Source organism: Passer domesticus, chromosome 5 (genome assembly GCF_036417665.1).
Source record: "Passer domesticus isolate bPasDom1 chromosome 5, bPasDom1.hap1, whole genome shotgun sequence".
In the NCBI taxonomy this organism is placed as follows: Eukaryota; Metazoa; Chordata; class Aves; order Passeriformes; family Passeridae; genus Passer; species Passer domesticus.
Genome location: NC_087478.1, coordinates 1,066,225 through 1,082,931, shown reverse-complemented (window position 1 = coordinate 1,082,931; position 16,707 = coordinate 1,066,225). Strand labels below are relative to the sequence as shown.

General features: G+C 41.3%; 1 protein-coding gene across 3 annotated transcripts in view; it reads right to left on the bottom strand.

The window, feature by feature from the left end:
• Positions 1–16,707, bottom strand: part of CHCHD3 (coiled-coil-helix-coiled-coil-helix domain containing 3) — a 133,246-nt gene that overhangs the window by 99,659 nt on the left and 16,880 nt on the right. For all 3 annotated transcript variants that reach the window (XM_064421663.1, XM_064421664.1, XM_064421665.1), the window contains exon 3: positions 9,628–9,712. In XM_064421663.1, coding sequence (XP_064277733.1) covers positions 9,628–9,712 — 85 coding nt within the window. The remainder of the gene's footprint in view (positions 1–9,627; positions 9,713–16,707) is intronic.

The following is a 16,707-nucleotide window of genomic DNA, read 5'->3' as shown; positions in this document are numbered from 1 at the left end:
GTGACAGGAGCTGTTCCTAACATTAGTAACAACTGTTCTTAACAACTGTTCTAAAATTTCGCTTTTAAATCTTTCAAATCAGGCAAATATTAACAGAAAACATCACTTTGCTGCACCTGAAAGCTGTGGTGTCAAAAGAACATTTTGCCTTCAAATTTCTGGTGCTCCTTATTGATCAGTCTGGAGAAAAGGAGGCTCAGGAGGGATCTTGTGGCTCTGCACAAGTCCCTGACAGGAGGGGACAGCCAGGGAGGATTTGGGATCTAACCCCAGAGAACAGGGACAGGAGGAGAGGGAACGGCCTCAAGCTGTGCCAGAGGAGGTTTAGCTTGGATACTGGGAAAAGTTCTTCATGGAAAGGTTGTCCAGCCTGGCAAATCTGCCCAGGGAGTGCTGGAGTCCCCATCCCTGGAGGGATTTAAACAACTTGAAGATGTGGCACTTGGGGACGTGGTTTTGTGGTGGCTTGGCAGTGCTGGATTAATGCTTGGACTCTTATCTTAAAGGAATTTCCAACCTCAAAGATTCCATGATTTCAAGATTCCAAATCCAAACCCAAAATGCTGAAGCTTTACAATCATGGGAATATATGAACTCAAAAAGGATCACGCAGCTCATCAAACCCAGATTTATCATCATTTCATGAGGCCTTAGTGCAAAACCAGTCAAACGTGATGACAGCGACCCAAACTGGCCCCACTTTACCCACCAGACCCAGCACCATCAAAACCCTCTGCCAAATCCATCACAAGTGACCAAGAGCTCTCAGGACTGCAGCACAGGCAGAAGAGGGAAGGGATCACACTTCTGAGCAGTTATGCTTGAACTTCACATTATTAAATTTAATGAGAACTCCATCGCTTTATTCCACATCCACTTCTTCCTCAGGGTGACTGCTCCTCCTTAACATTTGCCATACATGAATATAAATTAGCCCTTGATTCATTAAACACGGGATTGAGAACAGTGAAGTGATTCCAGCACTGATCCCTGAGCTGGCACTGACCTTTTCTCATCCCAGTAACTCCTTCCTCATCTTTGGTCCCTGTCACACAACTCCCACTCGAGTTTGGGACGTGTTCCACAGCAGAGACAAGGTGGGCAAGGGATCAGGGGATTCTGATCTTTATTTAGGCTGAACTTCTACCTGGAGTTCTGTGTCCAGCTCTGGGACCCTCAACAGCAGCAGCACATGGAGCTGGTGGTGCAAATCTGGAGGAATCCATGAAACTCCTCCCAGGGCTGGAGCTCCTCAGTTCCCAGGAATACAGGCTGGGAGAGCTGGGAATGTTCCCTGGAGAGGAGAAGGATCCAGGGAGAGCTTCCAGAACATTGCAAGGGTTCCAGGAGAGCTGCAGAGGGACTGGGGACAAGGGACAGGAGCCAGGGAATGGCTGCCAGTGCCAGAGGGCAGCCATGGATGGGATCTTGGCCATGAGGAATTGCTGGCTGGGCTGGAATTGCCAGAGCAGCTGGGGCTGCCCCTGCATCCATGGAATGCCCAAGGCCAGGTTGGGCTTGGGGCAGCCTGGGATAGTGGGAGGTGTCCCTGTCCCTATGGAATGAGATGATCTTGAAGGTCCCTCCCAACCCAAACCATCCCATGATTCTATGGTTCCACGATGTCCGTTTCCAAACTCAAGCAAACACTGAAAATATAATTTTAAGACTATTTTCCACCTCGTCCCAGGTAACCATCACTGCCTCAGTCACCCTACTTCAAACACCAGACTTGTCACATCACCCAAACACTCAGTCCACGCCACACCACTCAGCAGGACACCCTCATTATCCCTCTCCCTTTCCCAGCTGCCTTCCAACCCCAGCCTAACATCTGTCAAAGGAAAAATCCCTGCTAATGGCCACGTGATTTTATGTGCCACTCCTTGATCAGAAGATCCAAGACACTCGTTTCAAATCTCAGTTATCTACTCAACTTACTCCAATTAATTCAATTCATCAACAGCACTTCCATGGACAGCTTGTGAACACTCAGACAACAAGGACAGTGACTCTTGTCAGTGGCTGAGTTTTCTTGGAGATTCCTGAGCTGTGGGAGTGTTTTTGGGGCAGTGTTTGGTGTTGGAAGGAGGGGGGGTGAGTAGAAAGGGGGGCAGGTTGTTTGAGGGGATTTTTAATTACACTTCATAAAGCCACTGCTTTTAAAATATGTGCATTTAGATCAGTATTATATAGACACAAAATAGATGAGCAAATTCCCACTTTTATGCCAGAGGGACACGGAGAACCTGAGTTAGAATTGTAAAACTGCTTTACATAATTTGTGTATGTTTAGCTAGCCACATAACTCCACTTGAAATTACTTTCCAACTTAATATCCTTCCCCTTGGGATCTGCAATAGCAGTCCTGGAATTATGACAACATTAATTATCCATTAAAATGAAGTGACAGAAAAAAAAATTTATTGGTATCATTATTATTATTATTACTATTTTTAAGTGTTTCTCTCTGCTGTTCATTTGCTGCTTTTCAAAATGAAAGAGCTCAGCAGTTTGAAAGGAAAGATTTGTTTAAAATTGCCAGGGGGGGAATAGTTTTCTTCTTTCTTACCTGAATCTGAAACTATGAAGCAGGATTATTTTTGTGGCTGCTCTCTCACTAGCTCCAAGTCATTTTGCCATCTCTCCTAGAAATAAACTGATCAAGATGAAGCTCGGTATCCAAGTTGTCAGCTGAGATGGCAGGTTTTAAAATCCATGTGAAAAATAAGCCCTTGAAAATTGGGGTTTATAAAGGCAGGAGTGAATTATAGCTCTGCTTTCTCCAATTTCCACCTCCCATCTCCAAGATTCATCTCTCCATATCCTGAGAGCCAGACATAATGGTATTAATGGAGAATCAGAGCAGGAAACCTTGGAGAGTAACTCTGCCACTGCCAAACACCTTTTTTCTTCTGAAAACAATACCTTTTTTCACTGAAAACAATAAAACTTGGAACAGGCTTCTAAGGCAGTTTGATACTTCCCAACTTCATAAACATTTTTATGCTGCTTTGGCATTTTGCAGGTAAGAATCACACACTAAAATTCCCTGCTTTGAAGAGCTGGCTGCCCAAAAAGGCACCTGTTGGAACCCTGACTGCTGAACATTTTAGATTTTCTATACTGACAGACAATGACCCCCAAGAAAACACTGCATTTAACCTAAAGCTGTAAAAAAAGCTTGCAAAATTGAATGATGAAACTAAAATTATGAGTGTATAGTTTAAATATAAATATAAATATAGTATCACCTCAAAAAACTTAGAGCTTAGTTTTAGAATATAATAATATATATAAAGTAAGATAGAAGTTTTAAAACACAAATTAGTCCTTCTTCTTTACCTTCTTCACGTTCTTCTTCATGAGTTTAAATCACATTGTATAATGAAATAAAAACTCCACATTAAAAGACACAAGTAGGGCTCGGAAGGAAAAGCAGGAGCAACTCAAGGTGGGATGTGAGGCCAAAATCTCCACAGCCCTGAGGCTGAAGGGGCCCTTGACACTCCAAGGTGGGGTTTTTTTAAGTTTTAAAGTTATTATTATAGTTAGGCTCCTTCTAACTATATTATTATTATTACTATTACTATTATTATTATTGTTATTATCATCATTATCATTATCATTATTAGAATAATATAAGAATATACAATATATAATGATATAACACAAAAGTATTCTATAATACTATTATTAATTAATAATAATAATTAATATTATTATCCTCACATGATTCATTAAATGTTGGATTTTTCAGACTCTTTTCCCACTTAATCCTAACAATACCAACACGTCCCTGTGGCAGAAGGCAAAATAACAACTATTTCCTGAAATAAAGCTTTTAGTTCCCCCTGAGGACAATCCTACAAGAAAAAGCAGATTTCCCAATTCAACATAGCTGATTACTTGGGAAAAAAATAATTATTTAGGAGGAAAAGAATGCTTTGAAAAAATTTTCACCACAATTAATTAGCTCCCCATATAAACTAAAGGTACATTAAGATGCTCCTCATATCTTTAACTCACTGAAATATAAAATGAATATTGTAAAGAAATCCATAATTTTCTTTTCCCTCTTGTTCTCCACACCTGTGCCAGGAAACTGGAATAAACATGTCATTACAACAGAAATCAATAGGAAGTTTTAGAGTATCCACTAGCACAGAAAGGTCAAGCCCCAGTATTGATTTTAATATAACAATTTTGGTTTGCAGTTTCCCAAAGGCTTCTTGTCCAATACTCTTCTTCATTCTTCTCTCACTTTACATTTCACTGGTGAATTTGTTCTGCACCAACTCTTTACTCCAGGTTTACTAAGAGCTCATCATTTATGCCATGTACTGCTGAGACAGGACAAAAAAAAAAAGGTTTGGGGGAAGCACTCAGAGCATCAATGAAACCCCAGAGTGATGAGCAGTTATCTCCAGACCCTCCTTGAAGCACAACAACAGAACAACAAATAAAAAATCAAAAGATTACAACTTTAATAACCCATCACAGAGCAACTCTGTGCACCAGGCTGGAGTCAAAGCTCATTTACAGTTTAGAAAGATTCCTCCAAACAGGTGAGGATGGCACAAACAGAAGCTGCAATCAGTTGTCCAGCTGATTACAGATAAAATGTCACATCCTCTGCAGCCCAGTGAGCCACAGAGAACAGAATCCAACAACTCATTCCCAGGGAATGTGTCTCAGGTTGAAAGATGTGTCTGGGGGTGTGTGTTCTGTGCCCCTCTGTCAGAGCTGGGGCAGTTCTCTCTGTCCATGGGGCAGTTTTCTTTATCTCTCCCACAGCCAATCCTCCCTCCAGCAGATCTCTGCTCTCCATGGCCACTGAGTGTCCCTGCAGGGCTGATCCAATTCCAGCATCCCATGGGAGATGCTCCACCCAGGGCAGGAGCCAAGCATTCCTACCTGGATCCAATCTGAGCCTGGAACAGCACAGCAGCCTCTGCCCACTGCATTCCCAGAGGAGCAGCTTTCTCCTGCCCTGCATTGCCAGAGGAAGAGCAGGCCCATCTCCAGCAGCCCTGGAGCTGCAGAGGAAAACTGCAGCCTTGTGCAGGATCCCTGCTCCAGCAGAAGCACAGCTGGCACTGCAGGAGGGCTGAGCCCCCACGGGATGGGACTGTGCCACCCCCTGACCCACAGGGCTCAGCTCCTGCTCTGACTCTGCCTGTCGTTTGTTTTGTTGTTCGTACTATTACATTTGTATTTTAGTTTTCCTAGTAAAGAACTGCTATTCCTACTCCCATATCTTTGCCTGAGAGCCCCTTAATTTCAAAATTACAATAACTCAGAGGGAGGGGGTTTGCATATTCCATTTCTGGGGAGGCTCCTGCCTTCCCTAGCAGACACCTGGCTTTTCAAACCAAGACACAAAGAAATCTCTGGCTCCTGCTGGTTGTACATCAGCTATTGCCATCTTCCAATTGTCTCAACCATGAAATGAGGCTGCAATAAAGTTCAAGGAACATCTCCCAGCAGTCCCATCCTGTTCATGAAAACCCCAACACAGGCACAGCCTCCCAGCCTGACTCCCTCCATGCCCAAACCAAGAGAATGCTCGATGAGCTCTCATCTGCATTACTCAAGGAAACAATTTTTCATGTGCTTTCCAAGAGAAAAGTCACCCAAGTTTGACCACCTGGTCACAGGTGATGAGATGGCAGAGATGCACAAAAAACGCAGTTATCAAAAGCCACCAGAGAATTCTGGAATGGTTTGGGAGGGAAGGAGCTGAAAGCCCTTCCAGTGCCACCCCTGCCATGGCAGGGACACCTCCCAGTGTCCCAAAGTGTCCAGCCTGGCCTTGGGCACTGCAGGGATCAGGGGCAGCCCCAGCTGCTCTGGCAATTCCAGCCCAGCCAGCAATTCCTCATGGCCAACATCCCATCCATGGCACTGGCAGCCATTCCCTGGCTCCTGTCCCTTGTCCCCAGTCCCTCTGCAGCTCTCCTGGAGCCCCTGCAGGCCTGGAATGTGCTGGAAGCTCTCCCTGGATCCTTCTCCTCCCCTCCTCTGTCACACCTTGAACACTTCTGGAGCAGAGCTGGCAGCAGAATTGCTGTAGGGCCACCAAGACAAACCAAAGTCTATTTTTAAGCCTTTTCCTGCCTTAAAATTCCTCCTTCCAGCAGAAGTTTTCCTCTAAGAAACAAACCCACAGCACGTCACAGGACCGTCCCAACCAAACTGCAGGGACAGATTTCTGGCACACCAACACAACTCCAGGGATGAATATTATTGAAGACTTGAACAAAATGCACTTCCTGCACTATTGAAGGCACTGCCATGCACAGCAGCTTGCAAAAACACCTCACTCTACATAAAATTAATATTTGCCCCTTGCCAAATCATATTTAAAAAGTGAAAGCTGGGAAACACTCGCCAAGCAAGAAGCTGAACCCCGCCCAAATATAATTAGCCTGAGCTAAATGATTATTAGCAAAATAAAAAGACTGAAATTTCTCTGATTTTCAGGGGGAAAAAAGGCAAGTCATCATTCAGGAACGTTCAATTTCCATGGGAAATCACATCCATCACTTGCCTCTGAAGCAGTGGTTTGTATATTTTAGTGGAGGAATCCAGCACTCTGATGAGCTTGGCAGTATCTAAAATTTTATCATTATGCTGATGATAGAAGTTGTTCTTTTTGCTGTCTCAAAATACTTTTTACTTTGCCTGCACTTTTCATTTAAAGCAAACTTGAAAAACAGATTTACTGAGCACCATCAGTATCGTGGAGCCCAACAAATGAACAGCTTTGTATCCAAGGACAAAGTTAATGGATGGAGTGGATAAATTCCACTCTGCTCTCTGATGGGAGAAGGAAATTTACTTATTTCCTCAGTGTCTGTTCTCAAAGCCATGACATTACAAATTTCCTCATTTTCTTGAGAAAATAGAAAAAAATGCTAAACATTGCTGAGCTTGTCTAGAATAAGAAGAGAAAAGGCAAAATTGAAATTATCACCCACTGGTCCATTGAGTTGTGTGGATATCTCTTATTTATTATTAAGAATACTTCTCTTAATTATCATTTCTTATCTGTCACCACTGTCAAGCTCAAGTTTTTGTGCCCATCCTCTCATTTTTATGTTCCCTTGGGTGTCACCCTAGGACTGCAGCTCTGCCACAATAACTGCTCACAGTTATTATTGCAAACTCGAAAAATTCTGTTGTAAATCAATGATCATCAATTTTCTAAATGAACTTTCCAAAATGAAAACGCTTTTCAGATGAAACATTTCAAAACGTTCAAAAACCAAAGTGAGGAACAAGAGTTGGATTGAGTAAAAGGAAGAGTAAGGTGGAATCAATGCAGAATTTTGGAAATATATTCTAAAGTGGGTCTAAATCACTATTTTATTAATTACTCCAAGTCCTGTTAAATAGAAGCTGTAATTAATATATTGTTAAGAGTGGATGGCATTAAAATACATTTAAGAGTCATTCTTCAGCTCTAATCCCCAAAATAAGCACAGATTTTAACTTTAGCTAGAGCAGCCCATCTGTACTGTGTATGGATGTGTGAATAAATAATTTATCTAAAAGCTCAAATTAAGATTTCTTCCCTTCAGAGTCTGAAGTGAGTAAAAGACATTTTGCAATCAAACCCAAATGTGCTCACACACTGCTCACAGAACAGCACCAAAATCAGCTATCAGGCAGCTGGAATCAGACAACAAACAGTCCAAAGTTTCAGATATTTTTATGTTGAAATGTTATTTCATTGAAATATTGGGGAAAAAACCCTGGTTTGGAGAAAGAAGTGAGAATACCAACATGTTAAATATATAATCCGTGGTAAAACGATCTATAACATGAATGTGGAGGTAAAAACTTTAATTTTTGTGTCATATCCCAACAGGATTTGTCTTAAAATGAGTAGGTTATGAAATGAAATTGTTAATAAATCACAAGTGCAAGGTCAGGAAGCTTAAATGTAGAGCTCAGGTTTTTGTTCTGTTTTCCAAAACAGAACAATTTATATCACAAATTACTACAGTTGATATTGCATGTTTCCATTAGCTGGAACATTCTGCACATGAAAGACAAAATAATTTACCTGAGTAATGTGAGTTTCCTGAATGTTTTTAAAACACAAACTTCCACCAGAATTCAGCCCATGAAGACCTTAAGTTTTACTAATGGAAAAAGATCTGCATCATTTACAGTTGTTCCATACAAGACAAAAAATCCTCTATGCCCTGTTAAAACCACATTTTTATAATTGCAAATACTGTGTAAAAATGATAATAAAACAACCATTGCTATGGCAAAAAAATAATTAAATTATTCAAAACTAGTGCAGCTAGTTTTGAAATAATTCAAAGAGGTGCAGCTGTTAAAAAATGTTGATATTTTCCTTTCTTTATCATCATCATCATTAATTTACTTTGATATTTTACCCCATCTGCTCCCTCCCTTTCACAGCCCAAGGCACAACCCCTGCAAGGTGAATTCTGGAAGGTACTAGAAGTATCACATAAGAAAACGCTGACGTTGCAAACCAAATATTTCCAGATTTTAATCAAATTTAGCTGAAGTCTTGAGCACTCAAGAAGCTCAAAATAAACCCAAGTTTTCCTGTCAAAGCTCAGTTGAGGAGAGAGGGGATTTCACTGGGATTTATTGATTTCCTTTATTGCTGATGCAAAAAAAAAAGGAAAAGCCTGATTTTGTTGTTTTTTTTTTTTTTTTCCCTGGGACATTAATATAGTCCTATCTAATTATATACTCCATCAACCTAACTCAATTAAATAACAGAATGCTGGGTAGGAAACAACTGAGATCTATGCAGACAGTTGAAGTAGTACTAATTACAGCCTAATTTTTTTTAATCCATCATAATGAGCCTTTCTCCCCATTCTCAGTGGAGGACAGTGTGGAATATTTGTATTTGTACTTGGTGTGTTGTGTTATCTATTTACAACAATCACTGAAAGGAGAAATAAACACAGAAGTTCAGCAGATACCAAAATTTCTAAATTTAAAGAGGAATTTTTAATTGCTAATAATGGCTCTGATCAGGCTTTCAGAGTCACTGCAATTTCTGAGACAAAAAAATGCCTAAGAAAAGAATATTTTAATACACAGAAAGGAACCAAAAGGGGTTTTACTGGTGTGAACTGGTTTAATACAGTATTTTACATATTCAAAGTACCTCAAAACATGCTGGGAATTACAGAATTCCCAGAAAACTCCCATTATTCCTCAGAACATCCTGGGAATTGCCAGAATTCCCATTTCTGCTGCTGTTCCAAGGTACTTTTGCTCAGCCCCTGGACTCACAGGGATCCCACCCTGCTCTGTCTGTGCAGCACAAAGTGATTATTTGGGCTCCAGAGAAATCACCAAAGCTTGAGCTTAAAAAGGCAGCAAAAAAGCCAAGCTCAAGAGGTCAAAAGGGATTTAGAGCAACAGTTTGGATCAGCTCTTAAAGGAAATTCCAGCTCATTTGTTGTTGAACATGGATTTAATATCCAAACCTGCTGCAGCCCCCAGAGCTCTCACTGCCAGTTTGAGCACAAAATTCAGTTATTTCCAGGAAGCAGATAAATAAAATAAAAGCATTAAGTCCAAGTTTGTTTGGAATATTGTTGTTATTAATGAACCAACCTTCTCTTCTGAGCTTCAGAGTCTCTCCTGGCTCGTTCCAGTGCCAGCTCCTCAGCTATTCTTTTCTTCAGCTCTTCATCACTAACTGCAATTAAAAGAAAATTCAGTGAAATGTTAACAGAACACAACTTATCCCCAATTACAGAAACAACTGCATAATACAGTGCCCTCAATTGTTTATTTGTTTTTTTTTCCTCACAGTAGTTGGAGTTGCTTTCTTGTGGTTCAACCATCTCTGAAATTTAGCACACCAGTGAGCCTTTAAAAACTTTTCTTATTAAACAGCTTTTCAATTAGTGCCACCTTTCAAAAATTAAACAACATGGACTATACATTAAATTAAATCTTTTTCTTCAGAAATATGTCTTTGTAAAGTAAAACCATGAGGATGAGACAGAGACATAAACAGTAAATTCATAAAATGCTGGGTTTTATTCATATAGAATGAAAAGAAATATCTCTGTGTAATGAGTCAAATATTTTCAGATGCATTTTACATAACAAAGCTCTTACAACACCCTAAATATTCATATTTCTAGATCTTAGACAAAGATTTTACCCCAAATTCTCCTGACTTTGTTTAACCAAGATATGGAAAGAATATTTCCTTCACTTAGATTCTGTCAGATGAATCAAGGAAACTTTGGTAAACAACAAAAAAAAAAACCAGGGAAGCAACTTCTTCAAGAATATGAACTGAGGGAGAAAAGCTGGAGAGCCACCAATCCTCCAAGGCTGAAAGACATCTCCAAAACCACAAAAATCCAGCTTAATCCCAATCCTGCCTGGAATAAAGCCCGACCTACACGGAGCTGCAGCTGTGCCGGGCTCTGCATTTCCAGGGAATTCCCTCACTCCTGGCTCAGCTCCCCTCCGTGGAAGCCCAGAGCTCCAGGATGTGATCCCACCCCGAAACACCCAGGAAAAAAGAGCTGCTGAACCCCAAAAAGGGCCACAAAAACCCTGCACAGGGAGGTCAAGCCCAGGGAAATTCATTTTCAGGCACTGGAGGGTCTGTGTGACCTCGTGTCCAGGAGCTGGATTTATCTGCAAAGATTATCCAAAATCGTTATTCCACATTTTCTGTGATAGTTCAGCCTCCCTGCAATTCTGCTCGTGCTAAAGCAGCCTCACGAAAGGGTTTTATGAATGAATGAAGCAGCTTCATCAATTTTATGGGAGTTTTGGCCAACTAATCCAGTTAGAAACGTCTTTGGAAAAGCAGCAGGAATCGATATCCATCCATGCCAGGCCCAGGAAATGCTGAGATCACAGAAACAGAGGGAAAAGTGGGGGGAAACTTCTGAATTATCAGTGAGACCCCAGCCTAAAATTATTTTAAAATTAAAATTTAGAGGAAAATATGAACCTTTCAACAGATCTCTAGCAAAAAGCTGGGTGAAAAAGGAAACCCCCATTTTATAGGGATTATCTCAACTGACTTAACAACATCAATTATCTTGTTCAGCAGCATCTACAGAATGAAATTTATGGTTTGGTGCATAAAAATGAGTACAAAAACTCCAACAGAGCAGAGGATGGTTTATGTCATAATGAGGAAAGATTCGGGCAGCAGCCAATAAAGACATTTGACCTCAACAATCAATTAGGTTGCCCATTGATCAGGCAAATACTAATAGGGAATAAAAGTGGAACTATAGATCACTCAATGGAATTATTGTAAGATGTAATTGGGTAGCTCCCAAATGGGAGCTTTATGATGTTTCAGTTTAAAAAATAAAATTAAAATTGTAGTTCTACAAGGAGGAGGGATTTGTTCTAGGGGGAAAAGCATTTAAAAAGAGAAAAGGTAATTTATTTGAGAGAGGATCAGGAAAAGAGTGTTTAACATTAAATGTTAAATAACATTTTTGATGGCCATCTCTGCTCACACTACAGGGCATTAAAAACACACAGCTGACCACTGAAATATTAGAGAATGTTAAACCTGGGGGGTGCAAGACTGCTAAAATATTAATATATTAATAAAATTCTATTAAACATTAAATTATCATTGCGTAATCATTCCCACTACCACGCCCTTTAATAACAGAAGTTCCTCAGGATGCTGAAATCAGTGTCAGCTTCATCCCAGAGCAAAGGGAGAAGATTTTCAGATACATTTCAGGTCACATCTGCATCCCAGAGCTTCCCCTGCTCCTCCAGGAGCAAAAAGCAAAGCGTGAGGTGAGTGTGAGAGTGCAGAGCTCCCATCACAAACCCATTTGGGAGGTGGGCAGTGAAGGGAACACACTCCAAACCCCAGGAACTGCTGCTCTGGCCCCTCAGCACACCCAGGGATGGGTGTTTGATTGGGAGAGCTCTCCTGGGATAACGGGAATGGAAAAGCACCGGGATAATGGGGCTGGGCACCCCCAAAGAGGCTGCAGTGATGCCTTGAGAAGGCTGAGCTAGAACAGAGGCTGGGCAGAGTCACAGAATAAAGCAAGAATTGATTGAAAGGATCTCCTGCATGGATGCACCTTGGGCAGCACCAGAGCCCAGCCAGGGCTGCCCCAAGATGACCCCAAATGGCCCCAAAATGAACCCAGGATGAACCCAAATGGTCCCAAAATGCACCCAAGATGAACCCAAATGGTCCCAAAATGAACCCAGCATGAACCCAAATGGTCCCAAAATGAACCCAAGATGACCCCAAATGGTCCCAAAATGAACCCAAGATGAACCCAAATGGCCCCAAAATGCACGAGCGCTGCCGGGGTCTCTCCCTGGGCTCAGCTCTGCTCCATGTGCACATTGCAGTTCAGTGTCCAACCCCACTGCAGCCCCTGCACTCCCATCCTTGTTTTTCTCTCTGCAGCCCACGGGGTTTGTGCTCCTGGGCTGGCATTGGGATCATTTGTCCTTGGTGCCCAGCTCAGCAGGAATTGTTTTGTCTCCCTGCTCTGTGCACAGAGCTCACCATCCCATAATGTGAACCCAGACCCACACACCAAAGCAGCTCAGAATGTGAAAATAGAAAAGCTAAAACCTGAGGCATCAGCACAAAGCTGAGAGGCACCAAAGTGCTCCATGAACAGCCCAGACACAGAATGGTTGTGCTGGGTTTGCGTGGGCCGGGTTTGGGACCAGGGGCTGTGGGGGTCCTTTCTGGGAGCTTCCTCCACATCCACACCAAGTCCAGCAGCTCCAGGATGGACCCACCAGGCTGGGCCAGCCAGGAATGGTGGTGATGCCTCTGGGATAACAGATTTAAGAAGAAAAAAAAAAAAGTTTTGTGCAGCTGGACAGAGCAGAGTGCAGTGAGAATATCAGAACAGCCCTGCAGAAACCCAGGAGCTGCTCCACAGCTGACATTCCCAGGAGATTCCAGGGAAATTCTATTAATTCTATTTTCTCTCCCTTCTCCAGCTGTGGAGGGCTCTGAGGGAGAAGCTTTGGTGGGAGTCTGGAATCCAGACAGGGCCAACAGTGACAAAATCCAGCAAGCTCCTGCCAGGATCTGGGCAGACCAAGCAGGGACTGCCCAGGCACAAGGAGGTTTTGTCATTTTGGTGTCCTCTGGAAACAGCACCCTGACTTTTCTTATTTGTCCACTAATTCTTCAGGAAAAGTCTGAAAGACAGTTTCTTCCTACAATCAAATCTAAACCCACCCTCCTTCAGCTTAAGGCCTTTCCCCCTTGTCCTGTACCCTTGTGAAAAAGCAGATTTCATCATTTCTCCATTCAGTCTTCTCCAGAGCCCAAGATTCCAATCCATCCAACATCCTTTGGCAAACCTGAGCAAGGCTTATCCCACCACCTTTTTAAAATGGCACAAACCCTGATTTCTATTAAAAATGTATTTATTATAAAGAGTGTACAAAGCCATTTGCTTAATCCTTTGTATATGTGCCAAGCCATTTGCTTAACCCTTTGTATTTATTTTTATAAATATTCATTGAATATTTATTCAATATTTTATTTTTATTAATTTGAATCCCACTTGTGCTTCAAAATCAGCCAAATAAAGAATCAGAAAGCCAAGATGTTTCCCAGGATCCAAAAGGTTTTGGGTAGTTTCAGGGACAACTGATAAGGACAGAGGAGCAAAAGGGACTGAAGGACTTCTCAGTACCCATTTTTATGTTTGAGATGCATAAAATGTGCTCTGCCTTGGAACTCCAAAGGCCACCCATGAGCAGGATGGGAGCAAAGCTTCACGTGATGCCAATTCTTGAGGAACCATCAGCAATTTTATCCTCTATGTCTACAACAGCTTGGCACAGAAAGATTTTTACAACTCTTGAAGTATTTGACTCCAGCTCCTCAGCCTTTGTTAATCACAAGATCCAAATCCATACATTTTTCCTCTCTCTCTAAAGCAGTTGCTACATAGAAAAGAAACAATCAGCAGGATGTCAGGACTACACCCTGAGCAGTAAACAACAAACCTCAGGGAAAGCAGACACCTGCAGCCTCAGAAATGTTAGCCTGAGAAATCAGGAAAGTGAGATGGACAAATTATTCAAATAACTTCCAGCCTGCAGAGCTGGGAATCTGCCCATTAGCCCTGCATTTGGAAAAAAAAACCAAAACCCATTAATGCAAACAACATTTAATAGCAGGCACCTTCACTAAATTCTCTGCAAAGGGCAGGTGCATTAAGTTATTAATGAAGAGACACTCAGGTTTGATACAATCAAATGCCTTTTAGAAAATACTTAGCTAGGTAATGTTCAGATAATGAATTAAAACAAAAAAACAGCACACAAAAAATGCCCAACTTCTGTTTTTCCTTCTAGTTAAGCTTGGCTATTTAAAAGAAAAATGCTGTCCAGTGAACAGGTACTGGGAGGTTGTTCTAAGATCTCCACAAAACCTTTTTGCTTCTCCAGGTTGAACAGCCCCAACTTTCTCAGCCTCTCTTTGTAGGTGCTCCAGTCCCTTTGTTAAATTTGTGGCCTCCCCTGGACTTGTGCAACATGAGAAGGAAGAAGGTTGAAGAGAAAGAGAGGGTGTAAAGAATTAAAGAATATGAAATATTAGTCAAAAACGAGGCACCTCCACAGCTCCTCCAGCACCATGCTCAATCAACCACACTTCAAGCCAGGCTAAACTTTGCTAAAATCTCTTTCTTTTCCACCAAAATTCATGGACTTAACACAACAATTCCTTTGAAACACTCCCCAAACAGAGAACACAGCTCCAAGGTACCTCCCAAGCACGGGAAGACTCCTTTTTGTGCTGGAAAAACCAAATCCCAGGGAATTCCTGCAGTTTTTGGCTTTCACCTCTGGCACTGAACACCAACATCAGGGCAGCCAAACCATGGATCCATCCAGGGGAAGTTCTTCCATCCCTTTAAGTAGGAATATCAGGGAGTGGGAATATAACCAGATCCTTTGGCCTTCAGCCCCATCATCTGCCTCAGCTGCTGGCACAGGGCAGTGGCAGCTTTGGGGGAATTAATGAAGATGTCACCAGGAAAATTCCTGATTGTGCATTAAGGCTCATAAGTATTGGATCAGGAAGCCCTGGTGCCTTCCCAGCTCACACACATCAAGGCTCTTCCACAATAAAAACAATTTCCCACCCCCATTGCAACTCCAGATGTGTAAAATGCAAATATTATAATATGCAAATAGCCTTGATTTGTTCTTTCTGCTGAATAAAAGCTCTGGTTTGGTCAATATCTCATTTCCACAGGTCACCCAAAAATCTTCAGTAAGAACAGAAGAAATTGTTCCCTCAGACATGCCCAGGGAAGCTGGGGCTGCAATTCCACCCCTGGAATTGTCCAAGGTTGAGCTGGATGCAGCTTGGAGCACCCTGGGATAGTGGAAGTGATGATTAAAATGTCAATTAAAGCTGTAGGAAATGTATTTGGAGTGTTTAAACCAGGTGGGAAGAGAGCAACACCATGAAATCTACCCTGGTTTCCTTAATTTTTAGTTCTCAAAGAGGCCTGGATTTGCAGGGAGCAGCACAGGAGAGAAAATAGGGAATTATTTTTAAAATTTAGTGCGTTTCAAATACTGCTGTACCTGATCTTTAACCTTATAAATAACCCAAATTAGCCCTGCACTCAATGAAACAATAATGAACCATTCCTTTCTGCACCAGCAGAAAGAAAACCCTAAACCCACTAAAAAATAATTTCTGTGCTTTAAAACCCAGCATTTAAATTGCTGTGGGTTTGCTTAAATATTATTATTTTTAAACAGCATCCTCAAGAATAAATTATACTTTCAGATTCATACAATTTTAACTACCAACACATCCAGCAACTTTTCCATTGGAACTCCCAATTCCAGGCACTTTTTCCAATCAGGAATTCAGTACAAACAAAGCTCCCCTCCAAGGACAGAAATTTTTATTAACTGTTAAATATTGGTAATGTGCAAGAATATTTCAGACGAGCTCATAGGCTAATGAAATACAAAAACAATGCAATTAAGTGTGCATAATTTTAAAATATTTAATATTTTACTTTCCAAAGGCGCTCTTGCATAGATTACATTCCCTATTTTCCAATGTAAATGTGGGTATCAATCAATTTATACTAATTTCAATTAGAAAAAAGACAGTGTATGGTTTAGAAATAACAAAACAAAGACAGTTCCTATTATATTTGGAATATTTTCCTTTCAATATCTTGTTAATGTTGGGATAAAGCAAATCACGCTGGATTTCTGAGGGGGCTGGAAAAAACAGGAGGAGGAGGTTTTCCCCTGTGATTCTTTGAATTAGATTTTACCTGCCTCTGCTAACAGCTCTGTTTTATAAAAATAATTCATTCCTGAGAGTCACACTACCAAAAATATGTGGGTTTGACATGTTTTTTATATTTTGAAATATCCTGTCTTGGAAGACTTTAATTTGATAAACAGGTGACAGACACAGGGATGCTGTGCAAGAGCAGAAACATGAAAAATGTTCAATACAACCCAAAATATGTGAGAGCCTATAAAATCAGGTATTTCCCACCAATAAGTGCAGTGAGTTAAAAAAGGCAGTTAATAAAAATTCCTTTAATTTTTAGTTTCTGCAGGAACTCCTGCTGTGTGGATAAATGACTCTGGGGAGTTTTAATGTGACTTTTTTAAGTGTTCTCGATGCCCCTGGAAGAGAGGGAA